The sequence below is a fragment of the Hemitrygon akajei genome, chromosome 6 (genome assembly GCF_048418815.1).
Source record: "Hemitrygon akajei chromosome 6, sHemAka1.3, whole genome shotgun sequence".
Lineage (NCBI taxonomy): Eukaryota > Metazoa > Chordata > Chondrichthyes > Myliobatiformes > Dasyatidae > Hemitrygon > Hemitrygon akajei.
The window spans coordinates 133073847-133096452 of record NC_133129.1 but is presented as its reverse complement, the minus strand read 5'-3'; the positions used below and the strand labels follow the sequence as shown (position 1 = coordinate 133096452).

At 40.3% G+C, this 22606-nt stretch overlaps 1 protein-coding gene across 1 annotated transcript in view; it reads left to right on the top strand.

Moving 5' to 3' along the window:
* Positions 1-22606, top strand: part of slc67a1 (solute carrier family 67 member 1) — a 139317-nt gene that overhangs the window by 82058 nt on the left and 34653 nt on the right. Inside the window, exons 5-7 of the mRNA XM_073049268.1 lie at positions 14914-15023; positions 17267-17377; positions 22343-22443. Coding sequence (XP_072905369.1) covers positions 14914-15023; positions 17267-17377; positions 22343-22443 — 322 coding nt within the window. The remainder of the gene's footprint in view (positions 1-14913; positions 15024-17266; positions 17378-22342; positions 22444-22606) is intronic.

The following is a 22606-nucleotide window of genomic DNA, read 5'->3' as shown; positions in this document are numbered from 1 at the left end:
TTCAAAATGCAACTTTAAATGGGCAAATGAGCTAAACCAATTCTTTAATAGGTTTGACAACTGCCCTTCTGTTCACACCCTCCTCAGCATACCAGTCAGGTGCCGAGGCACAGAATGCTCCCTCAGCACCAGTGCCTCCACTCCTCTATATGGATGAACAACACAGGCTACAACTGTCTGCATCCCCTCCTTGCCCTGCACCTATCATCCACATCTTCACATACCAACTGCTCTTGTCCCGATCTTCACTTCCCCCACCCTTGGCCTTGCATCAACTCTCCAATCATCCTGTACTCACCTTCACTACTGAACAGGCGAGCAGGGCTCTGGGGAAACTCAGACACGGCAAAGCATTGGGACTGGATGGTGTGAACCCCAAGGTCCTGAAGGAATGTGCTGAGTTGCTGTGTGGAGTTCTCCAGAGCATTTTCAATCTGAATCTCTGCCTGGAAAGAGTCCCAACTGTGTGGAAAGCATCATGTGTGGTCCCAGTACTCAAGAAGGGCAAACAAAAGTCTTGAATTGCTACCGTCCAGTGGCCTTGACCTCACACATCATGAACACCCTAGAGAGGTTGGTCTTGGCTCACCTCTGACCCCTGGTCAGATCAGCCCTCAATTCTCTGCCTACCAGGAGCACATTGGAGTCAATGATGTTGTCATCTATCTGCTGAACAGAGTCTACTCCCATTGGATAAGCAGGGCAGCACTGTGAGGATCATGATTTTTGATTTCTCAAGTGCCTTCAATATCATACAGCCCTTGTTGCTGGGGAAAAAGCTCCATTTAATGCAAGTTGGCACTTCCATTGTATCCTGGATAATGGACTACCTGACTAGCAGACCACAGTTTGTACAGCTTCAGAGCTGTGGACTGTATTGGCTCCCTTCCTATTTACCCTGTATAGTTTGGACTTTAGACACAACACTGAGACATGTCACCTGCAGAAATTCTCTGATAACTCAGCAATAGTTGGGTGTATAAAGGGAGGATGCATACAGGGCCCTGGTGGAGGACTTTGTCAAATGATGCAAGCTGAATCATCTGCAACTTAGCATCAGTAAGACAAAGGAGATGGTGATAGACTTTAGGAGACTAAGCATGCACTGCTTTCTGTTACTATTGATGGTGAGGACGTGGATGTGGTGAGAACCTACAAGTACCTGGAGTGCACCTGGATGACAGACTTGAGTGGAGCACTAACACAGAGGCTGTGTACAAGAAGGACCAGAGTCGCTTCTACTTCCTGAGGAGACTGAGGAGCTTTGGAATATGCAGGCCTCTCCTTCACATGTTCTACCAGCGTGCTGTTGCCAGAACAGTCTTCTATATGGTGGTGTGCTGGGGCAATGGCATCAACAGGGGTGATGCCAACAGGCTCAATAAACTGATTAGAAAGGCTGGAACTGTTATAGGAATCAAACTGGACACACTGGAGGCTGTTGTAGAACAGAAAATCCTGGCAATTCTAGACAATGTTTCTCACCCTCTGCATGCTACCTTGGCTGAACAGAGAAGCACTTTTAGTAATAGACTAAGACAACTGCACTGCTCCAAAGAGCGCTATATGAGGTCATTCTTACCCTCGGCCATTAGGCTCTATAATAAGTCAACCTATAGCCGGGGAAGTGATGACCCCTCCTGTTAGACTGCTGAGGTAACTTACATTTTATTCTTTCTTACTTCTCTTCTAATATTTGTATAGTTAACAAATTGTAATGCTACTGTGACATGTAATTTCCTTTGGCATCAATAAAGTATCTATCTATCTATCTAATAATCTAATAAACATAGCAGAAATCCCAATGCACCATTGTCTACCTCCTTCCATTATGAAAAACTACTGTGGCTGTTTCTGCCTATGCTGTTACTCACAGTTTTTAGTTTGAGTTTTACAGATTGGCTTTTTATGTGAATTTTATCAAAATCCTTTTGAAAAAGACTGTACTTTGTGTAATCTATTGTATGATGTTCATAAACCCTCTGTAACCTGATCCAAAAATGCAGTCAGATTAGTCAATCATTATTATCCTAAAAATGGTTATTAGCTCAGCAAACTGTGATTACATTTCTTTTTCTCTGTGATTATTATTTTGAAAAGCTTCCCCACCTATGAAGTTATGCTGACTGGCTAAGCTTGTCCTTGCGTCTCTTTTTGAACATGAATGTAACTCTTGCCTTTGTATTGCCTTCTTATAACCCCACTATTACAAGCTTGGAAGATGCAGGCAACCCCGTGTGCAATCATCTCCACCTGGGCAACTTAAAATGCATCCTATATTGTCCAGGTGACATCCATATTAGCTCTGTGTAGTACTTTATCAATTTTTGTACCTGCAATTACTTCTATTGGGATCTTTGCCTAAAATAAAAACAGGTACAAAGTGCTCATTAGGAATTGGCCATTGTCTGCACTTCCATGCTTGTATCACCCTTTTAGGTCTTATGTCTCCACTTATTTTCTTGTTACTAGTGAACTGTGTAAATGTTCAATGAAGACTTATGTGTCCCTTTTGATTGCTGCCAATCTATTCTTTCTATTCTCTGTTCATCCTTATTTCATTTCTATTTTCCCCAAATAACAAATAACAAGATGATGTGTTTAATGTGCTCCTTCAATTTTATCATGCTCTTTGTCTCTCGTGTCATTCAGGAGAACTAGCTCTGGGTGACCTACCTTCCCCCATATTGTCAGATACTTAAACTTTATCTGGAGCCATCTGGCCATTATTCACCTACAATTCAGCCTGTCAGCCTTTGATTCCAGTTTTTTTACATTAGATTTCTTTCATCTAACTGACTGTATCCTAATTAATAATTTCAACTATTGGAGAGGATCCTTTGGGATGGTATAAGCATTTGGACCGTCAGCATGGCTTTGTGTGGGGCAAGTCAGAGGATTGCGAGGATTTATCCCCACTGCCATTAGGCTACTGAATTCCCTGCTGCTAGCCAGCTCTCATTATGTATGAAGTGCCAGTAGCGTTATACTGTTTACTTTTTAACTTGTGTCATAAATTAACCGTAATATTTGTGAATTTGTTTGTGGTAATATTATTTTATGTGTTGTGTGTGCAAGTTATATGTTCTGCGTTGTGCACCTGAATCCAGAGGAATGTTGTTTTGTTTGGCAGTATACATGTGTATGGCCAAATGACAATAAACTGAACTTGATAACTTGATTGATTGAGCTTGATTCTGCTTGTGTTGGAAGAAATTGGACAAGTTAGGATTGTAATCTCTGGAGCAGCAGAGGCTGAGGGGGAGACCTGATAAGTTTATAAGATTATATGAGTAATAGATAGACACCCAGTGCCTTTTTTTTCTCCAGAGTCAAAATGTCTAATACTAGAGGTCATGCATTTAAGATGAGAAAGGTTAAGCTCAAAGAAGATTTTTAAAATTATTTCGAGCCTTGCCACCCCAGCAACCCTCAATAAACTTGGTTAACCCTAACCTAATCACAGGACAATTAACAGTGACCAATTAACCTACCCGATATGTCTTTGAACTGTGGGAGGAAACTGGAGGACATGGAGAAAACCCACACATTCCATGGGGTGGACGTGCAGACACCCCTTACAAAATGGCACCAGAATTGACCTCCAAACTCTGGAATGTTCTAAACTGAAATAACACTGCGCTATGTGTGAGGTTTTTTTTTACACACAGAGGGGAGTGGGTGCCTGGAATGCACTGCCAGGGGTGGTAAAGGAAGTAAATTCGTGAGAGACATTTAAGTGGCTTGCAGGTGGACACATGAATGTGTCGAGAATGAGGAGATATGGACGTTATGTAGGCCGAAGGGATTAGTTCAGTTGGGTGTATGATTATTAATTTATTTTAGCACAGCATCATGGGCCGGAAGGCCTTTTCCTGTACTGTTCTACATTCTAATTCTGGATTATCGTTTTCCCCTTTCCACAATGCCTTCTTCCTCATTTTTACCAAAACATAAACTGATCAAGAAAGCTTGAACAACACACACAAAATGTTGGAGGAACTCAGCAGGTCAGGCAGCAACTAAACTTGAACATCGTGTTCAAGATTTTCAGCATCTGCAGAATGTCTTTGTGTTTATGATCAAGAAAGCCCTCCTGAATACACCTAAATTTCCTCCGCTTCTTTGCTCTTTTAAGTTTGTCGAAATCAATACTGGGATTATTAGAGTCACCATTATCATCGCTCTGCACATCTTGTTCTCTGCAGATTTCCCTACTTCGCCCTGCCCTCACTTTAGGGCTGAAATATAATCTAGTAGCTGATCTCAGGAAAAAAAGACTCGGGAATTCAAATTAAAACACAAAATGCTAGAAATGCTCAGCAGGTTAGGGAATATCTGTGGGTATATAAACAGAATTAACATCCTATGTGTGTGACTTTGCCACAGAAATGAGAAGAGTTAGTAATTAAACTAATTTTATTTTACAGAGAAGGGAAAGTGTAGGCAATAATGGATAATAGGGTGGAGACCAAGAATGACTGAATGACACAAATGGTGACAAGTCAGCTTAAAAAGAAGGGTGGTAATGATTTCGTAATGACGTGATGTGCCCGGAGGAGATGTATAAATGAAAACAAAGAAACAAAAGCACTGGAGTCATGAGATACAATTCTGCAGAAGTTGGAAATCTGATAAAAAGATAGAACACAGGTAAATGATCAGTAGATCAGGCGGAATTTCAACCAGTTCAGATACAAATCGGGTTCCAGTTAAGGAACTGAACCTGAATATGGGGCATTCTATCTAAACATCTGGGCCTTGATCTTATTTATTTCTCTGGATTATTTATTGATTGATTGAGATACAGTGTGGAAAAGGCCCTTCTAGCCTTTGGAGCCATGCTGCCCAGCAATCCCACAGTTTAATCCTAGCTTAATTGTGGGACAATTTACATAGAAACATAGAAAACCTATAGCACAATACAGGCCCATCGGCCCACAAAGTTGTGCCGAACATGTCCCTACCTTAGAAATTACTAAGTTTACCTATAGCCTTCTATTTTTCTTAAGCTCCATGTACTTATCTAAAAGCCTCTTAAAAGACCCTATCGTATCCACCTCCACTACTGTTGCCGGCAGCCCATTTCACGCACTCACCACTCTCTGCATTAAAAAAAACTTGCCCCTGACATCTCCTCTGTACCTACTCCCCAGCACCTTAAACCTGTGTCCTCTTGTGGCAGCTATTTCAGCCCTGGGAAAAAGCCTCTGATTATCCACACGATCAATGCCTCTCATCATCTTATACACCTCTATCAGGTCATCTCTCATCCTCCGTCGCTCCAAGGAGAAAAGGCCGAGTTCACTCAACCTATTCTCATAAGGTATGCTCCCCAATCCAGGCAACATCCTTGTAAATCTCCTCTGCACCCTTTCTATGGCTTCCACATCCTTCCTGTAATAAAGCGACCAGAACTGAGCACACTACTCCAAGTGGGGTCTGACCAGGGTCCTATATAGCTGCAACATTACCTCCCAGCTCCTAAGTTCAATTTCACGATTAATGAAGGCCAATACACTGTACGCCGCCTTAACCACAGAGTCAACCTGTGCAGCTGCTTTGAGCGTCCTATGGATTCAGATCCTAAGATCCCTCTGATTCTCCACACTGCCAAGAGTTTTACCATTAATACTATATTCTGCCATCATATTTAACCTATCAAAATGAACCACTTCACACTTACCTGGGCTGAACTCCATCTGCCACTTCTCAGCCCAGTTTTGCATCCTATCAATGTCCCACTGTAACCTCTGACAGCCCTCCACACTATCCACAACACCACCAACCTTTGTGTCATCAGCAAACTTACTAAGCCATCCCTCCACTTCCTCATCCAGGTCATTTATAAAAATCACAAAGAGTAAGGGTCCCAGAACAGATCCCTGAGGCACTCCACAGCTGACCGACCTCCATGCAGAATATGACTTGTCTACAACCAATCTTTGCCTTCTGCAAGCAAGCCAGTTCTGGATCCACAAAGTAATGTCCCCTTGGATCCCATCCCTCCTTACTTTCTCAATAAGCCTTGCATGGCGTACCTTATCAAATGCCTTGCTGAAATCCATATACACTATATCTACTACTCTTCCTTCATCAATGTGTTTAGTCACATCCTCAAAAAATTTAATCAGACTCGTAAGGGACGACCTGCCCTTGAAAAATCCATGCTGACTATTCCTAATCATATTATACCTCTCCAAATGTTCAGAAATCCTGCCTCTCAGGATCTTCTCCATCAACTTACCAACCACTGAGATAAGACTCACTGGTCTATAATTTCCTGGGCTATATCTACGCCCTTTCTCGAACAAATGAACAACATCCGCAGCCCTCCGATCCTTGAGAACCTCTCCCATCCCCATTGATGATTCAAAGATCATCGCCAGAGGCTCAGCAATCTCCTCCCTTGCCTCCCACAGTAGACTGGGGTACATTTTATCCGGTCCTGGCGACTTATCCAACCTGATGCTTTCCAGAAGCTCCAGCATATCCTCTTTCTTAATATCTACATGCTCAAGCTTTTCAGTGTAAATTGGTAATTTACAATTACAAATTAACCTACCAACCGTCTTTGAACTGTGGGAGGAAACTGGAGCACCCGGAGAACGTATAAACTTCTTACAGGCATCAGCAGGAATTGAACCCTGGGTCCCCGGTGCTGTAAAGCGTTGTGCTAACCACTGTGCCACCCCTAATTGGTGCTTGTGGCATTGATGCTTCAAAATCAACAGTGAAAATTTGCATGAAATCATGTAAAGCCATTTAGAACATTGAGCATAGAACAGTACAGCTGGAACAGGCCCTGTGGTCCATAACCTAGGGCCAAACCAATCAAATTGGTAATCAAGTGGCTAACTAAACTAACTTCCTTTTACCTACACAATGCTGTTTTGATTTTCCTCTACCACCAATCCCAGGCAGTGCATTCCAGCTCTACCGCTCTCTGTGTAAAATAAAAAAGCGCTCATGTATCCTTTGAAATTACCCCCTCCCACCTTGAATGCATAACCTCTAGCATTAGACGCTTAACGCCTGGGAAAAAGATACTGTCTGGCTACTCTGTCTATGCCTCTTATAATCTTATAAATCTATATCAGATCTTCCCTCCACCATTCAAGAGAAAACAACTCAAATTTGTCCAACCTCTTGTTATAGCACGTAGCATTTAATCCAGGCAACATTCTGTTAAACTTTTTATGCACCCTCTCCAAAGCCTCGACGTCCTTCCTATAATGAGGCAACCAGAACTGTATGCAGTACTCCAGAGGTGGCTTAAATAGTGTGTTATAAAGCTGTAACATAACTTCCTGACTTCTGAACTCAGTGGCTCAGCTAATAAATCCAAGCATGCCATATGCCATTTTAACCACCTATTAACCTGTCTGGGTACTTTTAGGGAGCTTTGAACTTGGACCCCAAGATCCCTCTGTTTATCCAACACTGTTAAAGGTCTTGTCTTTACATTTGACCTACCAAGGTCTCTGCCTATATCTGCAACAGATCTATATCCAGTTGTATTCTTTGCCAATCTTTTATACTATCCACAACACCACCAGTCTTCAGATCATCTGCAGACTTACTTACATTACTTAGTAATGTAGGACCATTGGATTTGATGAGAATAACCTTGGAGCACTGAATGCTCAACCTGGAAGGCTGAGAGATTGTACTGGATGGGAGTGGGAGGACAGAGATAGGAAATAGCCTAGGTTATTTTTGTTGAAACAGGTAAAGCACTTCTTCCTGGCTCAATAATATTGTACTGTCCGGTTAGCTCCTCCTCAAATGAACAAGCTGCTGATGCTGTGGTTGTGCTCAGTTGAGCGCTGAGAAGTGCAACATACTGTATATCAAAGTATGCTCATTTATATTTTATAAGACCTGTCGGCTGATGTAGTTAGGTTCTGTGGCATTCCTCCTGGAAGAGGTGGAGGCAGCTCCCCACCATCATTATGACATTCACTACTGTATCCATTTTGTTTCCAAATTTTCCTCTTTGTAGATCAAAATTTGCAGATGACATTAGGTGAGATAATGCTTATTCAGTACTGTAATGAGAAAAGGAATTAAAAACTTAGAGCTGAGATGATACTTGGGAAAAGCTTGGGAGTGAAAATCAATGCAGTACTTCAAGAATGCAGCGATATGTGGTCATGTATTTTGTGTTAAAGGGCTTGGAATTTAGATATAATGTGTATCTACAACAGATATAATATATTTAGATATAAAGATACAAGAGAGGATGAAGAAGGAAGTTTCTTGAAAGAGTAAGGACAGATTAAAAGCATGTTATATTTTATAACTAGGAGCACACAAAATTAAAACAAATAGGAGAAGATAAATTTTTGTAAGGTAATAGACAATGTGAAGGACCTTAAGAACTCTAGAAAGTGTACACTTTAGATTCGTCACGTGGCTACTAGAGATGAAAAGTTGTTGTTGGGTGAGATGTTGTGACTAAAAATCAGCTCAGAAGAAGCTTAAAGGAGAATTTTAGAATCATAGTGATTCCCTTCCATGTGGAAAGAATGATAGGTGTCATTGGTTGAAGGTTCTTATTAAAGATGTGCAGATCACATAAATATTTATTCAGAGATTTGGAACATTGAATTCTTTGATTTGGACTGAATGAGGCAGGGATATTGCATCTTTTTTTTTAAGAAAAAGTGGATAATTATTTAAACTGTTGGAAAATACAGAACTGTGGGAAAATGAGAAGTAGTATTAGTTTTGGATGGCTGTGATAAACACTTGACAGAGACTGGTATAGTGTATGATCTCAATCTGTGCTAAAAACCTTACCAGGGAAGCATGAAATATGTGGATTAATTTGAAATGGCACAGGCAGGCATAAGTACAATTGAATGAAAACATAACTTGTTTGTGTTCAAAATACAGTTAATTTTAGATATGGTTTATATTTGCACCATGTGATGTGCTTGTGGCATTGGAGGTATTAGGATAGGAGTCACAGTTGTTTTTGACTGCTGAGCAACTCATAGTTCATTCTATGTTTGTTTGGACTTGCACTGTGTCAGATGGCTAATGGCTTGTTGTCAGGTTTGTGGAAGCTGGGAGGTGGGGGGTGGAAGTGGTATATCCTGAACATGTAATGCTGTGCTTAGCCTGCACATAATTAGCTGCAGGAGGTTAATGTCAATATCAAACCACTTCCTGGCACTTGCACACTAAACAGCAGGAGTATTTTTAAATGGTAGGAAACTGGCAAAATGAACTGTTTACCCTACGTGTGGTGTTTTGATATTTTAAAAAATCCTCCTACGCCTGATGTTTCCTTCCTGAATATAACTTCTTCAGAAAATAAAATTATTCTTCTCTCATATGTTTCCTCTGTCATTGCTTGCTGGAGAATCTTGCTGATACCATGCCCAAGTAAACTTTCTTTACATAAAACTCAGAAACTGGTAGTGGCCTGTTCCACCTTGGGAAGAGGAGGACTGGTGAAGCAAGTGACTTCTCAATAAACTTATTATGATTATATGCAGTTGGTCTAAATCTTACTTTATCAAAATATATGGATGAGTTTCTGCTTTCTCTGTTTGAAAGTTAATATATTGGTCACCATTATTTATTGTAAATCACTTTTTCTGAAAATTTCTTAGTGACGAATGTCCTAATTTTTGGTATCAAACCAAAGAAACAGGAACAAAAGAAAATCAAATTTTCAATAATACAAGCAATAATATAGCTTAAAATATACAGACAACTTTCATAGTTCTTTCAATTCTACTGAGCATCTTCCATGCCAACGTTTTTCTCATACTCATTTGAAAAAACTCATGACATGAAAATTCTTGGCTATTAAATACAGAAGCAGAAAACAGAACAATAAAATATTTTTATTGCTACCACGATAAGCAAGGCTAGAGAAGAACGGAAAACAGAGAAGTTGCAAATATTGTTGAAAATTCTGATGACAAAATGCTAAATATTTAAAATATTTCCATTTATTTTTCAGGGATCATTTTGAGCTATAATCCCTGCACTTGATGTTACTAAGGGAATGATAATATGAGAAATGAGTGATTGGCAGTAGAAATCTACAGAAGTGGTTATTGAAAGGAGATACTTTTTTGTTGCTCTCTGAATTGATGTAACTAATTTAAATCCTGATAGGTAGTGAATACAATGATCTATTGGAACATCTGCTATCAACTTTTCACGCCAGCAATTGGGCAAGACACCTATATTGAGTGTCTTAAAGGGAGATGCACTGTTGTTGAATAAGTAATGAACTAAAACTATGCTTTGTCTTACAATCAATACGTTTACCAGTTTTTCTGTGTAACTAAGTGATTAAGCTGTAGAGGAACAATCTTGGAGAGTGCTGGCAGCAGTGGATGGGAAGCAAAGAGCAATATTTCTGATCAAGTTGCATAGAATCATGCATTTGGTTCCCAGCAGTTCAGTATGTGGTAAGCAAACTCAAATAGCAAAGAGCAAGAGTGGCTAAGAGTTCGGCTTTCATCAAATTTCAGAAGGTGATTTCTGTAGGTTCATAACCAGTCATGGGTGAAGAGACAATTAAACAGAGTGATTATTCAGAGCACCCATAAGTTTGTGAGAACCACTGTAAGTGCAGGTGAGAGGTGCAACATGCAGTCAATTAAAAATGCAACTTCTGATGGAACTTTGCCATAAATTTCATTTTGAGCGCTGTTTTCAGAATGGAAAAGTCGCTAACTTGAGTGCCAAAGCCACTGTCATTTGGTCATTTTTCTCACTTGTTTGTTGAACTTTGCTGTGTATCAATATTTTCTGCATTTGCCTACCACATTTAACAAAATAATTAATTGACAGCAACTTACCTTACAACAAGTACATCTTTGACATCTCTCTATACAAATGTAATTCTTCTTTCTTTAAAAAATCGCATCTTTAATTATCTTAATGTTAAATTGTATATCTTTCTTTCCCAAGTTTTTTTTTTGGATTATTACACATGGGCTTCTATTACAACTTAAAAAAGAGTTATAGTGTACTGTGTTCCTCATTTTTGAGAAGGTGCAGAAACTCTTGTGTTTCTGCATGGAGTTATACTGAATTCCTAAGGACAGAAGATAATGTAGGTGCCGAAATCCAGAAAAAAAAACAGAATTCTGGAAGAGCTCAGCAGGTCAAGCATCATTTGTGGAGATGTAATTTGACCCTGCATCAAGGCTGAGAGGGAGCAGAAAAGATTGCTAGTATGTAGTACTATGTAGGTGTGGCAGATAGAGGCTGGTAGGTAAAAGCAGATAGAGAGAGGGGTATGGGACAGTGTAGGTAGGTGATAGGTGGAACGATTGTGAGAAGGGGATGATGAGCAGATGGAGCTAGGTGGGGGAGGGGATGCGAAGGGTGAACAAAGGGAGAAGAAAACAATGTGGATAGGCAAGCTTGTGTAAGTGAAGACAGGCTTTCCTGAAATTGAAAATGTTATATTTATTGCTTGAGTTGTAAGCTACCAAAACAGATTATGAGATGCTGTTCTTCTAATTTGCCTTGACCTTTCCATGGCAATGGAGAACGCCAAGGACAGACAAGTCTGTGTCAGAGTGGGAAGGATAGTCAAAATAACGTCAACCAGAAGTTCAAGATGGACAGTGTGGACCTGGTGCTCTGCCTAGTCTATGCTTGATTTCACCAATGTGGAGGAGGCCACATGACAAACACAAGGTTTGAAAAAGTGCACTCTCCCTCATCACACCTGGAAGAGCTATTTATTGTCCCTGGATAGTTGGTGAGGAATGACATGGGAGAACTGGTGTATTAAGGGAAAATACTGAGAGAAAGAGAAAGGATTGGGGAGGAATGAGTAGACCTGAGAGTGATCCCCACAGAAAGGGGAAGGGGGGGAGATGTGACTGGTGATGGGATTGCACTGGAGCTAGCAGAAGTGGCAAAAGATGATGTTTTGGATGTGGAGCCTGGTGGGGTGAAAAGCGAGCACCAAGGGAGTTCTACTGCTGTTTTGCTGGGGAGAGGGTAGTGAAAACAGATGTGCTGGAAGTGAAGAAAATACAGGTGAGGGCTCCATTGATTAAAGCCATGCTCTCAGGACAGTTCAAAAACCCTAGAGTAGAAGATCTCATCTTGAGAACAGATAACCTACTTGGAGAAATTGAGAAAAGGGGGATGGCATCTTCAGAAGAAAGAGTGGAAACAGCTATAGTAGAGACCTCACGCACCCCCCCCCCCCCAAAACCTGGTACCATCAACCTATCATCCCCTCCACACCTGTCTCCACCTATTACCTGTCAGACTCTATCCCATTAACTTACTATATATTGGCAATAATTCCAGTTACCCTCTCAGTCCTTTTGCGGGTTCTCAACCCCAAACGTTGATGCTGGTTGACCTATTGAGTTCTTCCAGCATTCTGTCTTTGTTCTGAATTGACTTGAGGAGTTACAAAGATTTCAGTGACCCTGGGGTGAGCAGAGATATAATTACAGACTCGAAAAAGTAGTATTTATAATTAACCAGGCATAACCAGATGTCATTAATCAGCGCCCCACCCCTAGATAATGTTCAGTGATCTACACTGAAAATTACAGTCAATAGAAGAGGATGGGATTTAACTTGACTTGGTGGTATTCGCAATTATAATATCTACTGATACTACTCTCCAGAGAGGGCTGTGATAAATAAACACTGCCTAAGTACATCTGCTGGAAATGAACTCCAGCAGAGTTGGTGCCTTCAAAAGAGAAGGTGAAGTACTGTATAAACTGTCCCATGCCGTTATCTGACTGCTCTAAAATCAGAGAGGTGGTTAAATTTAACAGAAAGTGATTGAAGGGGTGTTGATCTACAGCTAACCCTGCCCTTTGAATGTAGTGTAGCTAATTCTGTCTGGATGACAGTCACATTCAGCTAGTGTTGTTAGCTAGATTGTAGAGGAGAGCTAGTGTAATGAAAGGCTAGCATCATTTGAAGCTGTATGATGAACCTTGGTTGAGCAGATGTAAGGTGGAGAGAAGTCCTGTATCATCAGATACGACATGATGGCCATACCATGGAAAAGGATGTGCTTACATATGCTAATCCCAGTGAAGAGATGATACGGACTATCATTAGCAGGCCTTCTAATGAAGGTATAACCAATAGCATTAACGGAGCCATCAATAACAGTATCCTACTGCTCACATCACACTTCTCCAGCAGCCATCCACTTCATCTCCAGATACCTGGTCAGAAGGCAGTGGAGACCAAAGATCAATGTAAGCAGTTAATTCCAAGTGATCAGTGGATGCTGTAAAATGGTTGTGGAGTGCACAAGTGGTCAAGGTCAGCAAGTACATTTACAAATGCATTATATTTCCCTGAGTACTTTTAGCTTCAGGCACTGTTCAATTCACCACACCCATATCACTCACCTCCTGATGGTTGCTATCCAAGCGAGTCATACTTGGCTATTTAGTCTATCACACCCTCATGTTCAGCAATCAATACATACCCACATCTCACAATGAATTCTACACTGTAAAATGTTCAACCATTCATTTTGCATACTCATCCACACAGAGACAGAGGTCATTGGGCCCATTGAAAATGTGTGGCAGCTCTCTGAACATTCCCAATGAATCACATTTTCCCATTTATGTCCTTCTTTTCTCTCATATGCACATAAACTCCACCCAAGTGATTTGTAAACCACACATTCTTTGTTGGACAAGGTGTTGCTGAAATAGTCACGGCGTGAGATTGAGTGTGCTTCCATACACTCACCCTGTGAAGAGGTAAGCCAGCCATCATTGGGCAGCCAATGGCAACACATACTAGTATCCAGAACCTCTCCAGAACATGGACTGCCTTTTGATTCTTAACCTGCAGGTGAGAGAAGTATATGATCTTGCTTCTTTCAGCATAACCTTGTACATTCTTTCTTTAGTAGAAGCACCCAAGAGCTGCGATCAAGCTCAAGGCAGTCCCTGTATTGAATTATTACAGCACAGCAGAAGACCATTTGGCCAATGAGTCTGTGTTGGCTCCAACTAGTGCCAAGCCTTCAGTCCCTGTTCTTTGCATATTTCCTGTTATTGCACATAAGCATACAAGTGTTAACCCAGTTCCCGCTGAAAGCTCTGATTGATTCTGTTTCTACCACCCTAATAGATAGAGAGTTCAAATTCATAGCTCGTCACTGTACAAAAAGAAATATTCACATCCTCAAAATATTTTGCTCAAAACTTTATATCTGTGGTTGAACCATTTGCTAATGGGAACTACTTCTCTTTATTTGCCATATCCAAACCAGTCATAATTAATAAGGCTTCTCTGTTTCCCCTCTTTCTGGGTTGTCAGTAAAATATTGACTTACACTGGTGTACAAGTTCATAGTTAGCAACAGCCTTTCAATAACTTACCTAAGTAAGAGTTATGTGTGTGAGCATAGAACGTGTTTCAGCAAATAGTACAACCAAATAAAATGAAACATTCAAATTTTTGTGTATTCTCACCTGTCACATACCTAGATGTTTCTGTGGAATCAGTACTGCTGTGGTCGTAGCACATGATAAGACATTGAAGCAAGCAAATTCATTTAGTTGTGTACTCGACATTGAACTCTGAACTGGAGGTTTAAATCTATTATTTTAAAAACCAGAGACTCCTGGTTAACCTTTATATTGCATTTGCGTTAACGCAATTGCCTTAACACAAGAGCGTAAAATGTACAAGTAATATATTTTGTCTTCAGATCACATTCACCTTCTGAGTTGTCATGAAGACAAAAAAACATAAATTGAATCCTCGGTTGCAAGAAACAATGGATCAAAGGTCCTTTCGCACATAATGTTCTAACCAATCTTGATAGATGCTTTGCTTGATGTTTAATTAATGACAGGTGTAGAATGCAAATTTATAAGCCCACATTATTGATTTAACATCTGTTACCTCCTTCAGGGAGTCGTTTGCAGCCTACGTTGCAGCAGCAGGATCTGTTCTGAACAGCATTGTAGTGATGAAATATATACCGGAAGATACCAAATCTGTGAGACAAAAAAACAAACCAGGTCAGTTGAGGTTTATGTGTGTCTCAGCACAGTCCAGCCATGACCAGCAGATCTTGTGATAACCTGTCCTGCTTCTGTTCTGTACAATGTTTTATGGCTTAAACTTTTCTTGCCTTAGTCTTCCTGACCAGAAAATTTTGACTTCACGTGCATCAGATGTCTTAGACATTGCATCAAATCGTTGGATGTTATGGAAATCCATTTGACCAGTCATATCTGTGCTGCCTCTTTAAAAGAGGTATTAAATTTAATTCCAGTCCCTATTTCATCCCCATATTCTTGCAAATTCATACACTTAATATGTGTCCAGTTGCCATTAGAAAGCTCCTCTGGAATTCAGTTCCAACATCGTGTTAGGTAGTACATTCCAGCTTCTGACAACGCCCTCTGTGGGAAAAAAATTTATTTCCGTTCTAATATTTTTGCCGTTTATTTTAAACTTTTAACGTTTGGTTATCAACCCACTTGCCAGAGTAAACATTTTTCCTATGTACTCTATCGTGGAGGTCTATTGAAACAAGATATGCAGCATTCAACCTCTGCCAAGGCTGTACTTGTCAGCATCCATCCTCAGGAACTGTCCAAAGATGTTGATTGGTGCAGCCAAAGATATGATTACTGTCCAATTTTTCTTTCCACCCCTAAGCTATACCGAGGTCAAATGCAATGATCCTTTGATTTGGATCAGTGACCCCAGCAGAGAAAGGGATGAAAATCTCTCCCAAATGGTGGATGCTGAGTAAACTGAAACTTTTCAGAATCTGAATCAGAATTAAGTTCAATATCACTGGGATATGTCGTGAAATTTGTTTTTTTGCAGCAGCAGTACATTGTAATACATAATAATAAAACAACTATAAATTCCAAAAAATATATCTTATAAACTTAATTAAGTAGTGCAAAAAGAGAGCAAAATCAGAAGAATGGATAATGAGGTAGTGTAGATGGTTCATTGTTCATTCAGAAATCTGATAATAGAGAGGAAGAAGCTCTTCCTAAAGTGTTGAGTGTGGGTCTTCAGGCTCCTGTACCACCTCCTCAATGAGAAGAGGAATATGCTGGGTAATGGGCGACCTTAATGATGGATGACACCTTTTTGAGGCATTGCCTTTTGAAGGTATCTTCGATGCTGGAGAAGCTTAGCCTGTTGTGGAGCTGGCAGAGTTTACAACTTTCTGTAGCTGCTTCTAATCCTGTGCAGTGGCCTCTCCATACCAGACAGTGGTGCAGCCAGCTAGAATACTCCCCACGACGCGTATATAGAAATTTGCATGACATACCACATATCCTTAAACTGAAGTTGGCAGATATTTGTTAAATAAAGCTTTTAAGGGATAGTGCACAAAGATGAGTTATAAGAGGTGTTACAGATCAGCATAATATACTTGATAGCAGAGTAACTTCAGAGCATGTATGGTCTTTTCCTGCTATAATGTAGTTTGTATAGCTCAGTACTATGTCAGCACTTTTATGTACCAAATCACTGGAGAAGTCATTTTTTAAAAATATTAATAAGCAACAGTGTGAATGATTCTTGTGCAGGAATGTGAGCAGATGAGTACTGTGAGGTGATATAAAATACTGCTTTCAAATGGCTGCTTTGTTCACCAAGGGAATTTGGGCATTGTCAGTCCAGTCCCAAGAGGCACATTTACAAATTTGCATTGCTTTGATAGTTTCATTCAGAGAGATTATATGGAAAAGATGTATCTGAGATCCTGCTCTCCCTAATATTCCAGCAGCATATCTAATAAAGCCATTGGCAACTCTCCCAGAGCATTTGTGGGTGAAGACGTTAAAGGACATAGAATAAAATATCTTAAATTTACTCAATAGATTTTGCTGATAGAGATGAAAAAGAGGAAATCAACCAAAGGATAAGATTCAGCCAGAGACTCATTCCACCGAGTTGTAACACTGAGCGTCATAGGAAGTCATTCCTACCTGTGGCCATCAAACTTTACAACTCCTCCCTCAGAGTGTCAGACACCCTGAGCCAATAGGCTGGTCCTGGACTTATTTCCACTTGGCATGATTAACTTATTATTTAATTATTTATGGTTTTATATTGCTATATTTCTTCACTATTCTTGGTTGGTGCAGCTGTAACGAAACCCAATTTCCCTCGGGATCAATAAAGTATGTCTGTCTGTCTGTCTAAAAAAAATACACGAGTGAGAGCATTTGTGTGAAACACAGAGCATACAAATCGGTGAGCAGTGATATGCTTATTTCATTTCTAGAAATGGCTTCCAGTAAGAGCGTCTTCAATGTGAAAAAAATCATCAAACTGTTGAGCATCCCTGGAGCCGCAGAAATACTTGTTGTTAAAGCCATCACTGGACTGCCAATGGGTAAGTCACCTTTCATTACCTCTTTGAATATGAAAGAGATAGCTGCTGGGTAAGTTTTTGCTCAATGCAATTTATTATTATTGTCTCTGTTCTTCCAATAGGTAAATTACTTCATATTTGTATGTATATATAACAGACAGATCTATGTGAAATAAATTACCACATGCTGTTTTAAAAATGCTAATCATATTATAGTTCTTTGTTTCTCCCTTCTCAAGGACAAAGCTCAGCTATTTCTGTTCATTACTTCAAATAAGTGATATATGTAAGCCCAAACATTTGCGTGTTGGTGCTAAGATGAGGAATGGTGTATCTGTGTCCTACTGTCCCTGGGTTGATGGTGTTAGGCAATGTTTTTAATCAGAAAGTTTGATTTAACAGATTTGTCTGTAACATCAGGAGTTGGGTTGGCTGACATCAGATTAGGAACCTTGTAAAGTGTGGCTTGAATCTGTGAGAATTGAGATAAAGAACATGGTAAATTCAACAAAAAGAAATTTGCAGATGAATGCAGGACTTGGGCAGCTATTTGCAGCAGTGGACAGAATGTTTACTTCACAGAAAGAAGGAAAATGATTGGCACAGCCAAATATAATATGTAAAAATAAACAGATTTGAGGCAGCATTTACTGGTTAAAAATTAATAAAGATTTATATAAATAGGCATTTTTGAAGTGCAGAAGTACGTGGGAGAAATATGACAGATTTCCTAAGCAGTTTGGAAAAGGGACAGTAAATCAAATATTGAAGTTTTTAATTCATCGAATCAGAGCATGATCAAATGAAATATTAGTCAGAAGCCATTCAACCACCATTAGAGCAGCACAACTAGTATACCTTCCCAAGTACTACTTATTGACTAACTAGTAGGAAACAATTTGGTCCATCAGGTCCATGTTAGCTCCTGGCAAAGCAATTACGTCTCTCCTTATTATCCTGCGTAAATGCTACTTGTGAGGTTGAGAGGGATAATAAATCAGCCATGATGGAATAGTAGAGCAGACTCGATGGGCCAAATGGCATGATTCTGCTCCTATGTCTTATGGTCTTACTCTTTCTCCCATTCTCATTATCGCCTCTGTGATTCTTTTGCCACCTGTCTTCTAGACCAGCACATTTTTCAGATGTGCTCCTATTGAAGAGACTCAATGTGCCATTCTCCACTTTGAGCCCTCATGAGCAAGGGATTCCTACAAGTCGATAGGAATGTTGTTATTTTTATCAAACATTCTGAGAATGCCTTTAAAGCAATTTCTCAGTCAAGCTAGAAATTTCTCACAGAGCATGGAGTGCTTGTTTCAAAAGTTTGATGTCAGGCATGTGAGCAATGTGGCCCGCCCAAACAGGCTGTCTAGGTGCCTTCCAGGTGAGTTTTGACACATCACTTGTGAGTCTGCCAGTTTGTCTATGTATCTGGTATGGCCTCCTGTACATTGGAGAGACCTGATATAGATTGGGAGACGCTTCATCAAGCATCTTTGCTCTGTTTGCCACAAAAGGTGGGCTTTCCCAGTGGCCACCCGTATTAATTCTACTTCACATTCTCATTCCTACTTGTTGGTCCATGGCCTCCTGTACTGCCAAGATAAGACAACACTCAGTTGGAGAAACATCTCATGTCCCATCTGGGTAGCTTCCAACCTGAGAACATGAGCATCAATTTCTCTAACCTCCGGCTATTTCTTCCCCTCCTCACTTTTCCATTTCCCATTCTGGTTCCCCTCTTACCCATTCTCTTCACCTTCCCATCACCTCCCTCTGGTGCCCCTTCCCCTGCCCTTTCTCCCATGGTCCACTCTCCTCTCCTATCAGGATCCTTCTTCAGCCCTTTACCTTTTCTACCTATCACCTCCCAGCTTCTCACAGTACCCTCCCTCCTCCCCCACCCACCTGTCTTCCCTTCCATCTGGCTTCACTTTTCACCTTCTAGCTTGTACTCCTACCCCTTCTTATTCTGGCTTCTTCCTCCTTCCTTTCCAGTCTCAGCCCCAGATGTCGACAGTTTATTCCTTTCCGTAGATGCTGCCTGAGCTGCTGAGTTCCTCCAGAATTCTGTGTTTGTTGTTAAAAGATAAAAACTGCACTCTTGACACTTAGCTCATTGTCCACTTAGAACAGTCACCCCAGTCCCTTTGCATACTTTCGAGATATGGCACCTCCAAATTGCAACTAATGCAACAACCAGAAAACTGCACTTAATGTGGTTCCTGCTTTATACCAGATTATTACATTTACAACCTGGAAAATATACAATGATCTGGCATTCAGCAAAGCAATAGTTCAGCACTTGTAACCATTAGAGGAATGGTCAGCAAAAACCTGATGGGCTGAAGGTCCTATTTCCATGGTGTATCTCTCGATGAATGGTTGGGGGAGATTTTAGCTAAAGATTGAGATAATCTGTGTGACGACACAGATTATCTGCTTAGTTATTATGTAATTAAATAATTTTCATCTTGTTGCATAGCAGATTTAGCTGTGGGGTTAGCGTGGTTAGAAACCTTGCCTAATATAATATGTTACTTATTCTTGCAGGTCTAAGAGCAATAAAAATAGCACGTTTGCTAGTTTTGGTGATGTGAGGAGATGTAAATGGCAAAGGACGGTCTGATAAGATCAGTGGTGTTAGCACACTTCCAGTCCTTACAGTGTAGATTTGCACAAGGAATAGTCACCCATCTCTCTGCACACTGGAGTTGGTAAAATGGTGTGAAGGAGGACGCAAGGGTCCCTGACTCAGTTCATCCCCAACAGCTGTGTAACAGAAGACTCTCTGAACTACGGGTTGTATCCAAGGTCACACACTGAGACAGCTATCAAGTGCTTCTGGAAGGTCATCAGCTCAGTGAAAGATGCCCTTTGATCTGCCAAAAACTTGTTGGTCCTCCTGCACTGCAGGATGTCTGTAAGGGAATACTGCTAACTACCATATTCCAGGCTGCGGTAGTACATGCTGATGAGAGATGCACTGAAGCTCAGTGTAGCCAATGCCAAGGCTCTGTGGACGGACCACGTTCTAGGCACCGCAGAAGGAAGAGCTGAGTTGGGTGGGGAAGCACCTCTAACAGTGAAAGTGTATGCACCCTTGGGAGGCCACATAAGTGGCTATGGTGCTCCGGGTTTTACTTTTGCTTTTAAAAGGAGTTTACTGCTGAATGTTTTGACTATGAATGCAGAAGTTTTGCACTGTTACTTTCTTTGTATTTTTTTATTATTATGAACAAAGTTTAGTTTTGAAATTAAAAGAGCAAAGGGTAAATCTCTGAGTTTACTGGAGCAGTGATAATTGTGCTGCAGTTCACATTCAAGACCTTTGAAACGCAAAGATGAAAATGTTATAAGAAGTAAAGAAATGTCAAAAAACTTGCATTTTTCTTGCTTGTTAGTATTTGCAATTCTGTTTGGGAAGTGCCATTAGCAAATTTTGTGTGGCCTCAGTGCAGTCCTTTAAGATTGCAAGTCAGTTAGCGTAACACTTTGCAGTGCCAGCTATAAGATCGGGGTTCAGTTCCACCACTGTCTGTAACAAGTTTGTACCTTCTCCCTGAGACCGCATGGGTTTCCTCCGGGTGCTCCGGTTTCCTCCTACATTCCAAAGATGTATGGTTAAGGTTAGTGAGTTGTGGGCTTCCAAGCTGATTTTATCTGATGCAAGTACACATTTCACTATACGTTTCAACATACATATGACAAGTAAAGCTAATCTTCAATTTCTAAATATTTCATCTTTAGATCCAAATTTATTACATTTAAATAGCTACAGTGCCTCATAGTTTGCAGTTTCTCGGTTTACTGGCATAGTAGACAGCAGCAATAGCCTGACGTGGAGCAGCACTGGAATAGGCTTGCTGGCCCACCAGGTCTGTGTGAACAGGATGCCTAGTTAAACTGATCTCATCCACCTCCACATAGTCCCCCTTTCCTTTCCTGTTCATGTGTCTAAGTGCCTCTTAAATGTTAAAGGGAATATCCTTACTAAATGCTGGAAACCCCAAAAAATCCTCATGATAATCTTCTATTAACTTATCCTCATTCTATTCCTCCTCTTTATCATGCCCAAAGTTATAGTGAGTCTGAAAAATGAGTGCTCGCCTAACCTGCCCTCATTGACATTAGTATACACGCAAAGGCTCAAGGGATAGTGATCAAGAGCGGGAAATTGAGTCATATTTTCTATTTTCCTAGGATGATCACACTGATCATCTAACCTGAGACTGGATCTAGCCTATGATTCATCTGTGTGTGGAATGACTTGTCATCCCACAAGAATAAGATCAATTCATTTTCACTTCTACAGATAGGCGTTTCAACCTAAATAATTGGTGCTATTATTTTCCATTGAAGCATGATGCAGCTGCTACAGAGGCTGCAGACAATTTGGGGCCCTTCAGCCACCCACGGGTTGAGGGATTGGAGCCTGTGTGAAGAAGCCTCTCCAACTTATTACTCATGTGGGGGATCACAGTCTTGCTGATAGATAGAATGTAAATTTTGTGAGCAAATACCTCTTGTATCACAAAAGATGACATACAAAATTACTGAATTAATTTGAAAAGTGTTATGAAGTATATTTGGAGGGAAAATAGTGCTATTCCTAGTTCACATTCATTTTGCATACTGAAAACTAGGTGTGATAGATAAATAAAAGTAGGAGCTTGTAAACTTGCCAAGTTCATTCTCAAGCCCCAGAACAGTGATCAATGTAAAAATTTTAAATTAATTCATGCCTGTTACCTATCTCTTGTGTTTTACAGTAACAATTTGTGATTAAGCATCTATGTTGGTGGCATACAAACTCCCTGTTAAATCAGTCAAAAATTATTTAGTTAACATAAGCTTAAGAACTGCCTCCAATTTCACACTTTGATTAAATAGAGGACTTGTTCAATTTGATTATATTATGCAAAGCTTGTTAAAAAAACATTGTAGAATCTTGCATGATCTGACTATCCTTGTCTGTTGCAGGAGTATTCCAGAGTATGTTTTCGGTTGTTGGTATGGATTATTTCAAACTGGAAGCAGAGGACAATGGCTACCTCATGGCTTACGTTGGTGTTCTGCAAATGGCAAGTGACATTACAGTACCCTATGCGGCTCTGCTGAGCATTACTGGCGATAACTGTAAATATCGGAAGAAATTGCTATTCATATATATTTTGGCACAATATATAAATAATATTGTATTTAAAATAACACACACAAAATGCTGAAGGAACTCAGCAGGTCAAG